The 19912-nt window shown below is 39.0% G+C and overlaps 2 protein-coding genes across 3 annotated transcripts in view; one reads left to right on the plus strand and one right to left on the minus strand.

Annotated features, from left to right (window-relative positions):
- Positions 1–2531: 2531 nt before the first annotated feature.
- Positions 2532–9550, plus strand: LOC122868233 (testis-expressed protein 47). 2 transcript variants are annotated; one of them, XM_044180104.1, is made up of 9 exons: positions 2532–2714; positions 4530–4602; positions 5113–5216; positions 5323–5387; positions 6683–6761; positions 6967–7098; positions 7237–7384; positions 7601–7660; positions 8190–9550. In XM_044180104.1, exons 1-8 carry the CDS (start codon positions 2595–2597, stop codon positions 7636–7638), a joined length of 759 nt encoding a protein of 252 aa, XP_044036039.1. In that variant the 5' UTR covers positions 2532–2594; the 3' UTR covers positions 7639–7660; positions 8190–9550. The 2 variants fall into 2 exon arrangements, with proteins under 2 accessions (XP_044036039.1, XP_044036040.1); XM_044180105.1 differs by lacking the exon at positions 2532–2714 and adding an exon at positions 4053–4230.
- LOC122868203 (rho GTPase-activating protein 44-like) overlaps positions 8436–19912 on the minus strand; it is a 41733-nt gene continuing 30256 nt past the window's right edge. The window contains 5 exon segments of the mRNA XM_044180002.1: positions 8436–14097; positions 16495–16878; positions 18189–18304; positions 19237–19512; positions 19514–19756. Of these exon segments, the coding sequence (XP_044035937.1) occupies positions 13934–14097; positions 16495–16878; positions 18189–18304; positions 19237–19512; positions 19514–19756 (1183 nt within the window). The 3' untranslated portion in view covers positions 8436–13933.

A 19912-nucleotide genomic window follows, 5' to 3' on the forward strand; every position in this document is an offset into this window, starting at 1 on the left:
TTAATTTGACACTTTTATAGAGTCGGCCGATTGTTAGGACAGCATGAATGCAGAAAATATTTTACTGCATGTACACATTTGTCAGCACTCAGATAGTTTAAATGTAAAATCTCTTATAAAAATTGTCGACAGAGACAGTCACTGATTGGTAGAAAAAGTGTCAGATATTAAATTTGCATTGTGATGTCCAGCTTGGGGAAACACATTTCTTTATTTGTGGATAATTACAGTTAACAGTCGTTTGAACATCACAGTGAAAACAATCAGTTTTTAGGGTGGATTTCTCTCTCCGTTGTGTTCACGGGCTTCACTGCTGCACGCAAACTGTGCTGAGCACGCAGTTAGTGTTAATTTAGCACCATCTGCTGGTCGGCCACTACAACAGCGTGGGGTTGTTGCTGAACTTCGTTTGGATGATGTTGGGGACAGTTTCACAAAAGTTGGACTCAAAAAAAAAAAAAAAGAAAAGAAATAAAAATCCAAGCATGTTGTTGTGTAAATTAACAGTGTAATAAAAACAATATATAAGTTAATCATGATTTTTTTTTTTTAAATGATACAATAAAGTTTTGTTTTTTGTAGTTGCTGGCCAAACTACATGCCATCTTGGACAGTGTCTCCCACCCGCTCCATGAAGTGCTGGTCAAGCAAAGGAGCACCTTCAGCGAAAGACTCATCCCCCCACAATGCACCACAGAGCGCCACAGGAAGTCATTCCCGCCTGTGGCCATCAGTCTCTTCAACTCCTCCCTCTAAGTGTCAGTCTGTATGACCCTAAGTCACTAAACTGGACATTGGATCATTAACATCTCTGCAATACCTGAAATATAATAATAAAACTTTATGTATAGAGCACATCAAAACAAAGTACAAAGTGCTTCACAACAAGAGAAATAAAATACCACAGTGAATGACGAGATATAAAGAAATAAAATACACAAAAGCAATCAAATAAACAGTAAAATAAACAGCCAGTTCAGGTAAGATCAGGATCTGCTTTCAGATAAAAATGTGTTTTGAGAAGAGACTTAAACGAAGACACTGACTCAGACAGCCTAATGTCTTCAGGCAGGTTGTTCCAGATCCTCGGGGCCCTGATAGCAAAAGCTCTGTCCCCCTTAGTTTCCATCCTGGACTCAGGAACAGACATGAGACCCCTGCCCGAAGATCTCAAACTACGTGAAGGTTCATAAGGGATTACAAGCTCTAAAATATAGTCTGGGGCCATGGAAGAGCCTTAAAAGTAATCAACAAGATCTGAAAATCAATCCTAAAACCAACAGGGAGCCGATGTAAAGAGGCTGAAACAGGTGTGATGTGGTCGAACCTCTCGGTCCTGGTTTACAGCCGAGCAGCTGAGTTCTGTACAGTCTGCAGTCGTGTCAGAGTTTTTTGATTAAGACGAGTGAACAGGCTGTTACAGTAATCGAGGCGTGAGGAGATAAAAGCATGTACAACAGTTTCTGCATCACTAAGATTTAAAATAGATTGTATTTTTGCAATGTTTCTCAGGTGATAAAAACATGATTGGACGAGCTTAGTGAAATGTTGCTCAAAACATAAATTGCTATCAAACAGGACACCAAGATTTCTTGCAACAGGCTTGATGTGTTGTGACAGGTTACCAGTGGATGGCAGTATTTGTTTAGTGATGTGTTGGGGCCCAATGACAAGGATTTCAGTTTTATTTGAGTTGAGCTGAAGAAAATTTATCGACATCCAATTTTTTATGTCAGACAGACAGTCCTGCAGAGAACTCAGCGTACTGAGGTCAGTGGGCTCGACAGGGAGGTACAACTGCGTGTCATCCGCATAACAGTGAAAAGAAATACCATGTCTGCGGATGACATCACCCAAGAGGAGCATGTATAAGGAGAACAGTATTGGTCCCAGAACTGAGCCTTGAGGCACACCGTACTTGATATGGGAAAAGGATGACATGAAGTTATTAATGCTGACACAGAATTTCCTATTGGACAGATAAGATGAGAACCAGTCTAGTGCAGTGCCAGATATGCCCACCCACTGTGCAACTTCAATATTGTGCAATATTCTCTGTTTAGTACTCCTGTGCAATATACCCTGTTTATTGATATTTATTAATACTTATATTACTGCTGTGCAATATCCACCGTCTAATAATCTGGTTAATCTGCTACACTTAACTTGACAGCACTCATTATTGCACTATTACTTTTTACTTATTTTATTACATTGTATTATACCGTACTATACTTATCAACCGGTAAATCCACTTTGTACTTTACACTTATTTTAGCTTTATAATTTATATCCACTTTTGTACTTAATTTAACTTGGCTGTATTATATTGCATTATATTTTACTCTATTAGTACTTCTATTCCTGTGTGCACTGACGTGATAGTGAGCAGCTGTAACGAAGGAGTTTCCCCTCGGGGATCAATAAAGTATTTCTGATTTCTGATTATTCTTCAGCTCTAATTTTCATTCATAAAAAAACCCCAAAACAATCACGTAGTCAGTGACGTCAACGCGTCCCGACGTGCCTCGTTGCCACGGTAACCCACAGAGAGCGGAGAGACCCCAAACGTCTAACGTTAGCTAAGTTGAGCCATGGCTGCTTCACAAAAAGGCAGAAGGTTTTCGTCAAAGCGTCGAGAAAACAGACACTTAGAGGAGGAAGACAGCAACACAGTGACAATGTTTGATGTGTTTCACGGGAAAAAGAGAGAGGTTTGTGCTGGAACCCGTTGACGGCGTAGCTAACCTAGCTAGCTCCTTGCGGAGTAACTGCTATGTCAGTTAACGTTATCTGACTGCCCCACAGGTGAAGGGGAAAGCTTAAAATAAGGCCCAAGAACATTTGCAAACAATCACTGAAGTAAGGCTTATTGATCACATCAAAGTCTTCTTCTATGAAATATCGTGACAGCGTCCCTAAATAACCATATCTCAAATACAATATATTCAGTGGTGGAATATATTTTACCTAAAAGTAGCAATACCACAGTGTAGAAATACTCTGTTGCACGTAAAAGTCATTCAAAATTATACTTAATACAAAAAAGTATTAGCATCAAAATATACTTAAAGTACAAGTACTCATTATGCAGAATGGCCCATTTCAGAATAATGTATATTATATTATTGTATTATAATTACCGATGCATTAATGTGTTCATCACTTTAATGTTGTAGCTGGTAAAGGTGGGGCTTATATTTTACTATATATGTGCTGCAGGGCATCAATATAGTCTTTATCCATAATAGTACATCATCATTTATTTGTTGATTGTTAATCTGAATCTGCAAAGTAACTTAAGTTAATAAATGTAGTGGAGTAAAAAATACAATATTTCCCTCTGAATTGTAGTGGAGTAGAAGTATAAAGTAGCATGAAATGGAAATACTTAAAGTACATGTACATCAATATTGTACTCAAGTACAGTACTTGAGTAAATGTACTTACCACCACTGAATATATTACATTGAAACAGGTAAATATAGCACGTTTTACAACAGCTATTATAGTGCATATTATAATAAAATGGGTGTTGGGGGGGGGGGGAAGCCAAATAAGTCTTTGTTAATGGCACAACAGTGAGAGACCTCCTGACTCCATATTTGAATGACAGTTATTTTCTAAATTAGAAAATTCCCATTCAGAGTGATAAAATGTTAGTTGAACATGCAAGTAATGAGAGTAGGATGATGTTGAGTTTTCAGTTTTTAAGATTTTTCAGACTAAACCAAAAGAGAAATTTAGTCTTTTTTCCCTTGAACTCAGCCTCATTAGCCCACATCAATTCTCTTGTCATGGGAAGGGACCAGCAAACAGTTTATGACAGAAGCTTCACACCAAATAAACTTTAGCATCTGAATGCTTTGTGTCCTCTGCCGTCGCCATATTTACACTTCTCCCTCCTATTGGCCTTACCTGGGCTGTCCTGGCCTGGGATTGGCTCGTGTGTTTGTCGTGTGTATATCTGTAACTGCATGAGAGTGCAGCAGGCGTCCTTTTATAGGATCTGGAGAACAATACGTTTCTAGGGTATAAGCTTTTATAAACACTCAGGGCACGCAGCTCGCTAAGGCTTCACTCATTCTGCTTGAATTGGACATAGAGAAAGTCAGGAGGAGACAGAGTAAGATGGAGGAAATGAAAGCAGAGGAAAAGAAAGAGGATGAAAGTGGGACTAGTTTATTTCACCAGCTTATGGCACAGAGGAAGGATCTGGAAGAAGATGTGGTTTGTATTAAATTACAGATAAGAGAGGAATTCAAAGTTTAGTTAAATGTTGATTGTTTTACTATTGAATTCTGAGATCTAATCAGCACCTTAAGATCATATTTGACAAATGTACAACTAATGGCTTGTTTTTCGGTAATGTTTCAATATGTGAAACAACTAATTAGATATAGAAATATAGCCTTATAATTTACATGTACATGTGATAATGATCCTCCCTTTGTAGGTGTATGTGCTTATACCTGCATGTGGTAAAGTCTCTGCAGGTTTTCATAGACTTTTCTTCGTTGTCTCTGCAGAAGATCGTGCTACAGCGGCTGATAGTGATTGCTCGGCTCCCCCACCATCTTGCTGACAGGACACAACTGGGAGGTCAGCTAGCAAATACCTTAGAGCTTGATAATAAGGCATTGCTATTCCACTGGCAAGATCCCTTCATTCTAATCAATGAACTAATCACCTTATACCAATTTAATCCAGTTTTCCTTGAGAGGAAATGAAGGTAATCTCATTGATATTACAAATGCATAGAGTTACACAATTTGCTAACCGCACAGTAGATTTCTGTGAAAATATACAGAGAAACATCAATTTGCCGCTGTTGAATTTGACCAATTTTCTCAAAAGCATGCTGCAGTTTCTGTCAGAGCAGTGAAAGGCTGTCTTGTTTCCCTAGTTTGAGTGTTTTTATAGCTTTCACACCTCTGTATATGAACGAGTCAGCAGTGCGTCCTCGTAAGAGCTGTTTGTGGTTGCTGCTGAATTCTTTGCCCCAGGAAATGCTGGAACTATGTGTTGACAACAGAGGGCTTTTTATGTTGTCAGGCTACTCAGTTTCTCAGCTGTCTGCAACAAACTCTTCTGTTGTTTGTTTCCATGCAGCTCATTATGAAAAACTCAACTTCCGGTTAAGCAAACAGTATATATGGGATCATATTACGGGCCTGCTGTTAATTTATCCATCCTGTCTGTTGCATATCGTTGAAGTAAGTTTTTACTGCTAATAAATATTCACAGCATCCACCTACTGTATGATGAAGGTTTACAATGTGAGATCTTGCACTTAAAGTGTTCTGTGTGGCTCTCTTCCAGTCATCCAGGGAGGTTCTGGTTTCTGTTTTGAAAGACCTTAAAGACATGCAGCAACAGCCAGACTGGTAATGATGCTTTCTTCTTCTACAGAGGAATACCATACAGTATATGATGTAGTGTTGTGATATAAAGAAATGCATAGTACTGTTCAATACCCCTTAACATCCAGTTGTGCCCTTTATTTTAAGGTTGGAAAAATAATCTTATTTCTCACTAACAATATCACATATATTCTACATTATCTTGTTACACTGAGTGCAATATTCAAACCCAAGACCCCATGTTTTTATGGCTGCACCATTTCCATCAACTGGAAATTATTGTAGATGTTTTGTGCATCATTTTAAACACATTTTCCCAAAATACAGCCTTGCACTTGTTGTCCTTGGAAACTGGATTTCCACCAGAATTTAAAATAAAGATCTGTGGGTTTGAACAATGTCTGGCTGCTCAGCATGACTTTGTAGGTTTTAGGACGTTTGCCACATGGAAATTTATCTCACACAGCCAGTTGAGCAAGAAAATATACATTAAATTATGATAACTTATGATGATGGGTACATACTGTATAATGTGCAGGCTCAGGGTCCTTATCAGTCTTTAAATGACTGTCTGCACTCACAATAAGGACTAATGAGCGTTTTCAATTATTTTCCCAGGCTGACAACATTTTTAAACTTTGCCCCTTTGTATTTTTCCCTTAGCCTTGTGCACAGACATAATAATAATAATGATGATGATAATATAACAAACTCTATTTGTATAGCACTTTTCCTATCAAAGTTACAAAGTGCTTTACAGGAAAAAGAAAAAAGCAAACAATAAAGGATATGGCAAATGCAAATAAAAACATTGAGATTATAAAAACAAATTTAGTTGTGGTAGCCATAACCTGCTAACAGAGAAAAGAAAAGAAAAAGAGATATTTAGATTATTTGTCTATAATCTAAATATCTATAAGATTAAGGTATCATTATATATTGGTTTGTACTATTTTTGAAATGAAAGAAACAGATTACATCACAGATGACAGACTTAAACAATCTTGCTAAGTTTGTTAAAATAATAGTGGCTACTGTTAAGTAGCTATTGAATATTTATCTGCTTGTGTGCTCATTTGTATATTTATTTATTTATTATTTTTCATTATATTTGGCCAGAGTTTCATTTTAATTACTGGTCAGCAAGTATCGCTGTCAACTTACTTTGTTTCTATTTTCTAACATAAAGACTGTATGTCAATATACATCCTCATGGGGTCATTGTAGAATAGAGAAAAGATTAAAAATCCCTTACATTCAGCCTGTTACTGTTATATTGTATTTGAAACCATTCACTTTATTTTTATATCCCTCTTTAGCACCTTACTGGAAGCTCCCAAGGTTGTGTTCATGGCACATAACCCTCAAAACAGGCTGTTCCAACAGTGGAGCTATAAGGTTTGTTTTATATCTTTACTTCTGACCTTTTACATTGCATTAATATGAGGCAAATACAGATGGGTGACAAATTATAGTGTCTCAGTAGCATTTTATTTACATCATTTTTATCAGTTTCATCAGCATTCATAAAGTTTCTCCATGCATTTATTCAGGTTTTTCCTATAATTTGTCACTTTTGAGTGTTTGATGTTTTTGACTAAAGGTGCTCGATGCAGATCAGGGAGACATTGGGGCTAAGAGACTTGAGGAAGAGGAAGAGAGCACAGAGACTCTGGTTTGCACTGTCCTGTCAGCACTGCAGAAAATGAGTGAACACCTTGTAATATCTAAGAAGGTGTGTTTACTTTTATAGGTTTATAGTCTCTTTGGTGTTTGATAGATACATTTAACCTGTTTTCTTATGTTTTAAAAATAAAATAATCCTGTCACAGAGGAAGTTTATGAATGAAGACTTTCTGTGATGTACTATAAGGCTCTTCCTGGGTCAGTGCTGGATGAGACTCCCGAGCTGATCGTCTCTCAGGAGGTTCTAGACAAGCTCTTGGCTCGAGAGGAGCTCCAGACTCCACAACAACACCTACAGATGTACAACTCACCGTTAAACATCAGCATGGACTTTGGTAAGAGGCACCTTCCAGTGGATTTGGGATTCATGAAGAATATGCTTACTCAGAAAGCATCTCAGCTGAGTTACTAAACATCAATCTTAGGAAAAGATTTGCGACTTTATGACAACTGCGTTCATTTCTGCGATGAATCAAGTCATTGATAAGAAAGAGGCAAAGGCAAGAACAAAGTCACACTTTGCTATGTTGTATATTCTGATCGCTTAACAGGACAAGTTATTCGAAGCAGCTTCCTCACCACAGTTTAACTTTTTGGACAAAAAGTCAAAGGTAAGGGCTCATCATGCATGTTTCACCTACATCCCATGTAAGTCATCAAACCCATATCATTTAAAGGGTCAGTTTGTGGTAATTAGCCATGCAAATAGTCTTGGTTTTATTTGGTTTTGAGATATCTGTCTGATACTTCTGCTTTCACCCCAACACACCTGAGGTGAATGGAAATTCGTTTGAAAAATGACATTAAAAAATGTAGGGGCAGCATCTCTTTCCAGAATCAGTGTCCACTGGATAACCCACAGCACGTGCTCCAATGAAAACTGCAGACAGTGAGTTCTGTGGATAATTCAGGAACATTGTTACTGGAAAGAAATGTTGCTGTTGAGCTTTTAGCCACGCTAGCGGTTGACATTTGTGGTTCTCTCTGTTCTCCGATCATTACGGCCTCATAACAGCATTGGTCGCTTTTCATCACAGAGGTCTGTATTCCAGCTGAATTTCAGCGCTGTCAGTCAGCCGCTTTAAACTTTGATTTACCTTGCAATTCAAAAATGTAATCAAATGTTTTATGCCCCTGCAGAATGTGTTTGGCCTTCACTAAAGCACCTTTGGATGTGACTGAAGGCTTCCTAGCAGAGAGAAATCACCGTCATCCAACCAGACAGTTTTATACCAACATTTAATATACTGTAGCACCTTTCTGGGTTTTCATTGTTTTTGTTGTTTTTTCCTGTTTGGTCCCAATATGCTTCTTTCTGTTCCAAATGATTTTATATTTAAAACTTGTTTGAGTGAACTGAAAACACAAAATCACAGGAAATCCAAGTAATATAAAAACATTTTTAATAGTTTCAACATTCGGATGAAGTTCATTTTATTTTTATCTTACTGTACACTGTGTTTCACTTGGTGACCGGGAGATAGCATTTCCATGAAAAGGCATTTCCTCTTTAATCCAAACTTTAAAGAGTCCTCGTCGTCACCACAGTTTGACTAAAAGAAGATCTTTTAAGTCTAAAAAGATTCCTTGATCACTTATGTGTTCCCTTTTTATTTTGGCCCCCATTCCTTGGAACTTAAACTTTAGCAACAAAACAAAACAAAAAAACAAAAACAAAGATGATATTGATTAAGATTAAGATGATACTTGCAATGGCTGCATGCACCACAGTGTAATCTACAAACTGTACGGGTAAAAACAGACCTGTATGCAGCACATTTTTTCTTGCTTGCTGTATAATTTCAGTGTAAAGTCATAGGAGCCTTTCAAGAGATCTAAAAGCGCAGTATTCTGGGCGCAAACAGTCTTCTCTCCCATCATGTTAGCTGAAGATTTTTGATTCCCGGACACTGGCCGGATGTGCTTTCCTTATTTGCTATAGTTAAAAAGGGTGGAACGAACTGTGTGAATGGAACACAGACAGTGAAAACAAACTGTAAATCATGACTGTTTCAAACAAACTGTTGGCAGAATCGATGGAGAGTTTGACTAAAAAAGGTCAAGGGCAGCACTGAACTATTCTTCTATAAAGATCGATCTATTCACTTATAAAAAATAAATACAAGCACATTTATATAGGACCAAAGATGAGACATATTTCATAGGCATGGGTAAAAAGCATGCTGCTGAGTTTCACACAGGACAATGTCAAATCAAACACCCCCCTCCCCCCAACTTGATCATAACATAAATACCCCACCACTGTCTTTTACTTGAATCTATGTCCACAACACACACAATCTGCCTTTATCACGACCTATGAGGTGCACATCGTCTATCACCAGTACATTCCACCTATTCATGTAAAAAAAAAGGCCTTCGTATTTTAGTGCTCAAAGGGCATGCTTGCAAAAGCTGTAATACTAGAAACTGTCTCTGTAATCTCTCGCCCGCTGTCTCTGCTCGACAGGGTTATTGTTAATAAAGTTGTGTTTGATGAATGCTGTATGTACAAGCCTTAATCTGAAACCCTTTAGTACAAAACGAAGAGCAGCACATTTTAACACGGAAATCTAGACAAAGACAGGACAGACCATTCACCTCAGCACAGCCAAATCGCAACAATAACCTTTTTTTTTTTTAACTGCTTTGTGGTCAGCATTAAGTTTTTCTTTAATTATTAAAGTTATAAATACTGATGATAGCATTTCATGCTGTATTGATTTAAACTGGGGGCTCTGTCTGAACCCAGTAATTGTTATGAATTGTTGCAGATCTGAAACTTATAGTAAATTAGTAGATTATTAGATTGAAAGAAAATCAATCAGCAACTATTTTGATCATTGATTCATCGTTGATGTAATTTTTAAAGCAAAAATGCCAAACATTTCCTTGTTTCAGCTTCTATATTGTGAGGATTTACTGCTTTTCTTGGTCTTAAAGATTAAACACAATAACTATAGATTTTGGGCTGTTAGTCGGACAAAACAAGCACTTTGATGACATCACTTTGGGCTTTATGAAATTGCGATGCCTATTTTTAAAACATTTTATAGACAGAACGATTAAGAAAATAATCAGCAGGTTAATTGATAATGAAAATAATCGTTAGTTGCAGCCCTAAATTGTAAAAATCGTAAATTTTTGCTTTTGTAGTTTTTCTGCTTCTGAAAACATTTTTTGCAAGTTCTAATTTTAAAATTACGATTTTTAATATCTATTTCTTTATCTAATATGGGGGACATAACCATGTAGATTTTTGTTTTCAGTCATGTTGTGGAACTGAGGAGATTCGTTATCTGCTGTCTTATTAGTCAAACTAAAAGACAGTGATGCAGCAGTTTCCTTGCAGAGTCTCTTTTAACCTCTTAAAGCCTGCTGGATCCTACGATTAATCCATCATTTCAGCTGCAGGTTGTTTGGACAAACACTGTGCAAACAGAAAATTATTTTCAAATTTCATCCAAACATTTTCAGAAATATCAAATACGCCAGGTTGAACTGTGGGAAAATGTATAAAAGATGCACAAGACATCTTGAATTTTCCATTAAATGCAATGTAGCATCATGTAGCTGCAATGGCGTGTTGAAACAAGCATATGCAGAATAAAAATGCAATATTTTTAAACATTGTGGACATTTTTTCTAACTGTAAAGCTAATATCAGGGTTCAAGAGGTTAATTCTTAGTCTGCAACACAAGCACTATCAGCAGTTTTTATTTATTTTAAATCTACAAACTAGATTTAACCTTGAGCCTATGTCAGTACCTTGAGAGCTGCTGTACCATATAAAGTTTTTACTGTGCGAAGTCTACTTGATGTTATTTTGTGTGAATGTGGCAATATTGTGCTAGAACCAGCAACATTATAATATTATATGTACAGTATAATGTTATAATGTTTTTCTTCATTTATATTTCAATACAGTATTTGTTTATATCTATATATATATATATATTTAAATTTCTCCCCGTCAGTATATACAGAACATGTGCGAACAGTATTTACAAAAGTCCTGTGAATAATATCGTACTTCAAAAGAAAGAGGATGGTGGAGCAGCACAGTGACTTTGAGGCCATGTGTAGTGGATGTTACAAATCTGGATAGGTCACAACAAAACCCACCACAAGGCAAATAAACTGCTGCCGTCGTATGCAAACCTTGTTACTCCAGTTTTATTGATTTTCAAGTTTTCTCTTAAACTGAACCTCTGATTCCTGAAAAGGTTTTAATGCGACAGCAGGGAAATTCTGGTCCCGTGTTTGAATGCTTTTTTTAATCCTCAGATGAGATTCATGTGTAGTGGAAACAATCCCAACTCTTCAGACCTAGTAAAAAGTATTCAGAAATATATCTGTATAAATACTCTCATCAAAATAAACACATATACACATCTGTTTGCACTTGCCTCTGGTTCACTAATATAGACCCAAAAATATCAGCATCATCAGACAGTGTTCCTATAAACCGCGGCGGGGAGGTGGCTGAAACTGAAACTGCACTGTCAGACAAAAAAGGTGTGCTTGTTTTGCCACTGGGGCTGCAGCTTTTCTTTCTGTTTCTTTTTTTGGACAAAAATAGCACCTTTTTTTCTGGGAGTGTGACTGTTTTCAGTTCTTTGTTATATGATATGATAGGATGTTATGTTACCTCAGGGCATGAGGACAAAACTCAGCACGTCAGGGAGAACGCCTTGACAGGGACGGTTCTCAACGTGTTTATAACAGGTTGACCCATATGGAGCCTGAAGTGTGCCGTCGGAGTAATTATAGAGTTTTAGTTTGACCTGTTTAATTATTATTATTTAATAAATTGATAAATAAAAAAACTATTATAAATTAGCATTTAGATCTATACATTATAAAACTTAAAGCAGCTACAACTGATATTTTTATATCTTTCAGTTAATTGTTTTGAGAGTAAATTAGACTTAATAATGTTGCTCTGTGTCTGCTGGACGTGTAAATAGGCAACTGTTTGCTATCAACTTTAAAAGGCGATAATATGTCAGTGCCCCTGATAAAAATCAGTTATTGCATTAAAAAAAATAATATTAAATTTGCCAATTAATAATTCCCTTTTCATATCCTGTCTTTATATGTTGAATTTATAATCGAATTTTAAAATGAAATCACAAAATTTATTCTAAAAAGGCTCTTTAATTATACTTACCATTTACCATTAACTTGTGTGTCTATCATATTCCATCTCACAATTAATTGCTTTCTTCCTTTAACATTTGAGGATGAACACGAGCGATACAAAAATTATATCCTGCGGCTGATTTCATGCTGATCCACAGTTGGTGGAGTAGAAGACTGCAAGCTAGCAAGCTTGGATGTAAACAATGCACAATTCAAAATATTTTTAAAAATGTTTTATGGAGGAAGGCAATGCATTCAACACGTTTGTTAGAGCTCAAGGATTCACACAATGTTTTGGTGAGAAACACTGAATGCAAACATAACTTTTGTTTGTTTACATGGCCGCGCTCCTGCCAATACATAACTGCTGCTGCTAACAGAGCTCCTGCTGTTGCTCTGTGGGTTGGACTTAATTAAATTATTAATTTAAGCAAATGTTGTGGTGGCACACTCCAGGCACCATGGTACCAAACCCGCACTTTGTAGCCTCCAGTGGTTTCAGCTCCATGTTCTTGAATCTGAAATTACTCCTTAACTTGACACGGTAAAATGAAAAATCCCACGCGACTTTTGCTTGCTGCCAAAATAATTATGTGTAATCACATGGAGTTTTTCATTCCCCAGCTTACTAGACCTTTTGCATTTGCAAAAGTCATTCCAGTCCTTCAATTTTGTACCTTTCATAAACTACAGTATGCATCTCATATATTTAATAGCTCCCTGACAACATCAACTATATTCTATCTGGAGGAAATGGTAACTTTATAGCTCTCCTGTAGATACAAAATATGATTTGATTTGTTAATTGTATCATATATTCTGAAAATGTACAGTATAAACAATAAATATTCAGTGATTGATCCTGATTGAATGCGATGTAAATACAGAGAAAAGTGTGATTGGGCATTTAACCTCTTTGCAAACCTGGTAGTTATTTTCCTAAATGTCTAAAACATGCATTCCTGTTTATGCTCCACGACACCAACAGTGCAACATCATATAGTACAATTACCAAACACACACACACACACACACACACACACACGCACACTTTCCAAAACAACATACTGGCACACTCACAGTGAACGCTCAGGTGGTACAGAAATTCGGGGGTTGTTGCCACCACATGCCAGAGCGAGGCATTTCAACTGACACCCCTGAGGAATGAAGGAGGAACTTGAGGTGGGCGATAAACCGTGAGAGAAAGAAGAAGTGTTGGCAGGACAGATGTACAGTACTGTGTTGTTCTTCCTTCTAACATTCACTCATGAGAAGCAGCAGCAGCAGCGAAGAGCACTCATTCCTCCCGGCAGCCTGTTTCCAGTCTCGTGTGTGAAGTTAAAGGCAATATTGCAAGTGAATCAAATAAGGCAAAAAGAAACAGAAAACATTAAATTAAATTCCAGCCAACATAAAATGTCAAATTGTGTGTCTGATTAAAAGTCCCCTGACAACATTGTCGCAAACCCCTCATGTGATTTTGGTGAGTATGGAGATTTCTTTTAGGTGTGTTCACCGTATTTTTGTTATTTTCTAGAAGTTAATTTTTTTTATTTTACAAGTCGACCCCTCTGGATCGAGTACAGGTGAGGTGAGGCGATGAGATCCAGAGTGAGGCTGAAGTAATCCAGCTGGAGAGGTGAAAGGTCACTGAATGAGCGTGGGGGGTTTTGAGAGAGACGGTGCAGCAGTAGCGTTGTGTTTCATTTAAATCAGCCAGCGGGGGAACTCAGTGGCGTCATAGCACTGTGCTCTCACACTCCTCCTCCTCCTCCGACTCCGCTCTGTTGTTGGTCGACTCGAGCAGCGCCACTGAGTTCCTGAAGGGGGAGATGTGGGGCAAGTCAAAAATACCGTCCAGTTCCATGTCAATGATGGGGATGTCCAAGTTGCAGAGAGAATCTGGCAGAGCAGAAACACAGACAGGATGCGAAGAGAGTAAAATAAAAAAAATACTGTTGATTTGGGTAAAAATAGAGGCTGTAGAGTGAAACAGATCATTCCAGATGTGATTTCATCGATGCTGGATGATGTTACACACAGCATGTAGGTCATCATAAGTTCAAACCATAGTTACAATATGAATAAAAAAAAAAAAAATGCATGATAGGGGTGCACGATATACAAGACAGCTTATTATATTGGGCAATAATGATCAATCTTAACATTTCATACACTGCATGGCAAAAGTAAGTAGATACCAAAGCATTTCACACCCATTGTTTAACATCTCTATTCAAAACCATGGGCATTAATGTGCTGCTCTAACAGCCTCCACTCTTCTGGTTTCAGACTTGTAGGAACCTGGCTGCAGGGATTTGCTCCCATTCAGCCACAAGAGCATCAGTGAGGTCCAACACTGATGTTGGGTCCACACCAAACTGGGAAAACCTTTCCGTCTAAAATATCACTGTATGTTGTAGCATTAAGATTTACCTTGAACTAAGGAGCCAAGATGAATCTTAGCCCCAGTTTTTGTCTCATGTAACCAGTGGAAACACTGAAACTAGATACATGGTGGTGCAGCGATGACATGAAAAATATCTATATCATTATCAGTATTGTTTCATTGGTACTGGATGCAAATGACCAAGGAATTTACTGGAAATTGGCATAAATGTCAATATCGTGCATCCCTATTGCTAACACCTGATTCAGACATAATCAATGGACATTAAAAAACAAAGACTAGTCAGTTCAGTAAACACTGTCAAAACCCCAAGATCAATGTAGTTAGTTATACTCAAGTATAAACTAATATATTGACCTCAGTTTGATGTAAGTTATTTCTTTGGTGTCACTTGTGAGAATGATGACGTCCACAGTGCAACATGTGTGATGAACAACTGGACACTGCACAGACAGGAAGTGTGCTGACTGAGGAACAGCGGTGGGCAGTGAGGCACAACATTGTGGAGTGGGAGTGTGTGTGGGGGGGGGAGGGGAGCTGGAGCATGGCATTATGGGTGGGAATCCTAAGAGCGGGAAAGGTTGGAGGTTTTTGGCGTCCGCCCTGGTCTGTTTAGATTGCACGGTCCGTTAGACACGCCCACGTAAGCCATGCATCGCATCAGTCTCAGCCACCATGCAAAGGCCAACAAAATGGGTTAGAGCTGGACTGAACACAGCAGCCGCATGTTGGTGTATACATAATGAGAAGTCATGTATAGGTACATAAAGGAGTGGCTCTAGAGTGAGGCTGCCGTAGAGCAGTGAATCGGATAGAAACCTGATCCAAAATCTGCATCTACTGGCAACTTCACCCTGCTGTGAGCTGGCTCCATGTTTGGCCAAGATGGCAGAGGGATTGGAGGGGTGGGGAGGTGAGGCTTTAGCACAGGAACTCCTGCTTACCCTAAAAGTCCCTCTCACACATAGAATCACACTGAACCTCTCGGCTCATACCGCTGTAAGTGAGACAATAAGAGCAGTCGACAAGAGGGGAAAATTAGACGAAAACATAATTAGAACTACTGATGTTGAGGTAAATAAATAGATAAATAGAGTATTATGTCCCGAAGCAGCCCACATAAAATAAACATGTTTTAGTGCAGATTTATGTTTGTGTAACTTGATACAGACTTAATTTAAAGGATAAGTCTGGCGTTATATTCTATATTATTCTGTATTCTATATTTGTCTCATTGTCAACAAATCCCACGAAAAGACCACAAATGTGTTCGTCCGTCTCTCTTTGACTTCCCTACCCTGTCTGTGACACTCCGAGCCCGTTGGTTACCACTGGAGACGTAAATCTTTTTTTTTTTTTTTTTTTTTTTTTTTTTTTTTTAAACGGGTCACACATATATAGTAAAATAAATTAAAAAAAGCTGAGTAATGACCTAAAACAGCTGGTCACATTATTTATTTACACTACACATTTATTTGTAGTTTTTAGTCTCCCATTTAATCTGCCTTATTCTAGTTTAGCCTATTCTTATAATAGAAATCCTATTTAAATGTGTATTTTTATATTGCCTTGTGTTTCTATTATATCTTGTCTCTTTTAAAAGTGCTACACAAATAAACCTGCCTTGCCTATGAGGAATAAGATTTATCAGGCTTTGGATACATAGACAATACTTGTTCGAAGGATCAGTTCATTGCTGGTTTTACTTCAAAGTAACCAGTAAGTAATGGGCTCAGATAAATGGAGTGGAGTAAAAAGCTAATAGAGTAAAAGTACCAAGTAAAATATAGCTAAGTTTAGTAAAAGTACCTCGAAGCTATACTTAAATACAACAGTCGAGGTGTACACGTATAGTGATGTGTAGTAATCTGTTGTTTTATACACCTTACCTGTGGACATGCTTTCCCCAGGAGACAAACCATCCAGGAGACCTGTCGAATGGTCCAGAGGCTGGGGACTGCTGCCGGGAGTGGTGGGGGGCTGAGGAGGAGGTAAGCTGGGCCTCTGCCGGGGCGGCTTGGGGGTCGGCCTGGCCTTAGTGAGAGTCCCAGCCAGCGAGGGTGGAGAGGAGAGAGACGGGGTGGTGGCCATCTGGATCTGTCCCGGGGAGCCAATGGTGGCGTATCCCTGCGGGTAGCTGAAGCCGTATGGGGAGGGGGTGCTGGGAGGAGTGGGCGACAGGCTGACTGGGGACGGCTGACCTGTTGACTGGTCAGACATGGCTCCTGTCTGGCAGTATGGGCCTTTAGGTGGGATCGGGGCCAGCTTCTTTGCTGCAGAGACCAATAAGAAAAATATTTCCCCGTCAGATAAATATAAAAAGTACAATATTTTGCCCCTGTTGTGCAGAATGGAGCAGTGGAAATGGAAAATAATGATCTAAAGCAAGAAGAGTGTTTCCAGTTCTCTCACAGACTGGAAAAGTGATGGATTTTAAAACTTATTTGGGAGATGAATGACTGCTTGTCTCTGTGGTTTAATTAAATGGGTTCTGCAGTGATTGTATTGTACTTCAGTTAAGTTGGAGGGCTTGCTAGAGACATGTAAAAAAAACAAAACAAAAAAAAAACAACCCACAACTGATCTAAATTGAAGCAGCAGAGGCCGGGATATCCTGACTTTCAGTAGTGTCTTTCATTAGACCCCTGCCTGTTGAATGCACTCATCTCTCAAACTCTATGTATGTTTTAAAGTATCAACCATGAAAAGTAAACTGACTTATGCGTAAAATCAGGGAGTGCCCCTTTAATGATCGTCATGAAAGCGAGGGATGCTCGCCCAACCGATCAACCCTGCAGATCCCCAAATAAATGTATTCATCAAGTTTTGTCGTTAATCAGTAGAATATATAATTCTGCCGCCTATTATTTAGCCTACAATCTGACAAACAGTTCAAAATGACCAAAAAAAAAAAATCCTTTTTGCTCACATGTTGGATGTAAAGCGTTCTGTGTGATATTTAAGCTGTTGGCATGAATGGCTAATGGTCCGATGATTATTGTGATTTTCCATATTTTTATCCCTCTTTTGCGCAGCACCGTGAGGGGAAACAATGAATGAAAACACATTTTTATTGATTGATCTGACATGAGAAGATCTGCTCTTCAGTACAACTTAAAATTGGCTCATCACAGTATTTAACAATAAATCAGTTTATTAGATTGATTTTATTTGTGCATAAAAAAGAAAATAACTGAATTATACAATGATTACATTGCTCTTATATTGCAGAATAAGACTTGTGCTGTTGTAGCCTTTATGTTAATGTGACAGCATTCAATACAGACTTTTCGCCGCACAGTAAGATCGCCGTGGTGACTTGAGATAAAGGGACTCGGGGGCTTATTCACACTTGAGACTGACGTGAAATTGGCAGCAATATTTACATAAGGCGCATGTCTTTGGGGCTTTTAAATGCCGAAACGCCATTCCTTTAAATAGATGAAGCCAGCAAAGTAAAAATATAATAATAATTCAAAATTCAATGACTGAAAGGGTTAAGAGGACAACATGAAAATAAAATATTCAGACCAATGCCAAGGCAGCCCCTTCACCACAGAGGGTGAACCCACAGCCTTATTACCTCTCCTCAGGGTGTGTGGGCTGTGCTCAGAGTGCTGCGACTGTCCACTAGAGGCCATTGTTCCCTGGATTCCCTTCTGTCCGATCACTGGAGACAGCTCCTTGTTCTTTAGAGTACTGTGGAGGGAGTGAAGGAGAAAAAACACACAGGAATCACCAGCTGCCCCATGCATCTCACTTCTCTTTAATAATATGTCAACCCTGTAAATCTCTTGGCATATAAAAAATAAAAATACGATAGCACCCATAGTTCAATGTCATGTTGCCTGAGTGACCACTGTTGCAGACCAGCATGTAGTCTATACTGCAGTGCAGCAGAAGCAGTTAAAAAATCCCAAATAAACCCTAATGGCTTAATGGATTTTCTTTACTTTTACAACACAGTGCAGCCAGAATGCCAATGGGAAGAGGGCCTGAAGGTCATAACGTAACCAGTTTATAGTCGGACTGACTGTCAGCCCGCTCTCACTCTGTGGATGAGGCATGAATGAATGATTGAAGCTGCTGGGATTTAAAGTCAGGGTGGAGCAATGCACATGAGCATCTTTGGGCTTCTTCCAATGTCAAACATAATAATAATAATAATGTCATTAACTGATGTTGCTGTTCATGTTTTATTTCAACTTACATCATTGTGTTGTTTTTGCTCATTTTCAAGGTCTGATCTTGCAGTCTACCACTCAGGGCTGACTGGGCCCACTGGTATGACTCATTAACGCCCACTTTTATAATGGTATGCATCGAAAGCTTTGAATTTCCTTTGTTGCCTGGCAACCGGCTCCTGAATATCCTGGCAACATGGAAAGTTATGGATTGCATTCATGGCTATTAAATTAAAGATGGATCTGATAATGATATTCCCTGATACACAACCAAGGAAAAACAAAAGACAGAACAGAGTGGCGCTGCTGGGAATTTCTTAATCTCACCCATCCCCTTTTCTCCTCTTATCATCCCTCTCTCATGCTTCTTTGTCCCTGTGGGGCCTCTCTTCATTTGTGTGAGTTGTGTTGGAAGTACGAACGAGTTAAGCAGGGTTCTGTATTTACCTAGTCAGCTTGGCTCCTCTCTCCCGGCTACAGACACAGGCTGCCCATGGAGGGGGAGCAGATAGGGGTGTTGGGGGTTTGGGGGAGCCCAGGAACAGATCGTGACGAGTAAGAACGAGCGGGGGTTTGATGTAAAGGGTGGAGCCATTTGTTTCGGACATGGCTGCATGCGAAGCGTCAGACAGGGAGGCCTGTTTGGGCAGGTGCAAGGAATTGGGTTTGGGGTTGGAGTTGACGTCAAGCTGCTGAGGGGACGGGCAAAGGAGTGGGGAGTGGGGGTGGGCTGTAGCCAGAGAGGCGGGGAGGGGACGGGCCGGGAGGCACGGATTCGGGACTGGGAGCGACAGGACGCATACTCGGAGGTGCTCGAGTGTAGAAATGGTGGTGAGGGAGCGAGTAGGAAGAGCAAGAGGAGGAGGAGGAAGAGGAGGAAGAGGGGTAAGGGGGAGGCAGCCTCTCCTCCTCAGGGGAGGGGTAGGCGAAACAGGAATCCGACCAATTGGAGGATGCATCATCCGAGCTGCAATGATAAACATATCAATGTCTCATGGGGAACTGAGCCGGTCTCCAGAGGCTGAAATGCTGTTAAGGTGGATGAATTCATTAGTGTCTTAAAAGGTGAAGAAAAGTGGGATGTATTGATTTGTAAGTTTTAAGTTTGGTCCATCATGAGGCA

This window comes from Siniperca chuatsi, linkage group LG20 (assembly GCF_020085105.1).
Source record: "Siniperca chuatsi isolate FFG_IHB_CAS linkage group LG20, ASM2008510v1, whole genome shotgun sequence".
In the NCBI taxonomy this organism is placed as follows: Eukaryota; Metazoa; Chordata; class Actinopteri; order Centrarchiformes; family Sinipercidae; genus Siniperca; species Siniperca chuatsi.

Coding starts and splice junctions, on each gene's coding strand:
- LOC122868233 (XM_044180104.1), top strand. CDS start 2,595: ATGGCTGCTTCACAAAAAGGCAGAAGGTTTTCGTCAAAGCGTCGAGAA. Junction 6,762..6,966: donor TCCAACAGTGGAGCTATAAG/GTTTGTTTTATA, acceptor TTTTGACTAAAG/GTGCTCGATGCAGATCAGGG. Junction 7,099..7,236: donor ACCTTGTAATATCTAAGAAG/GTGTGTTTACTT, acceptor ATGTACTATAAG/GCTCTTCCTGGGTCAGTGCT.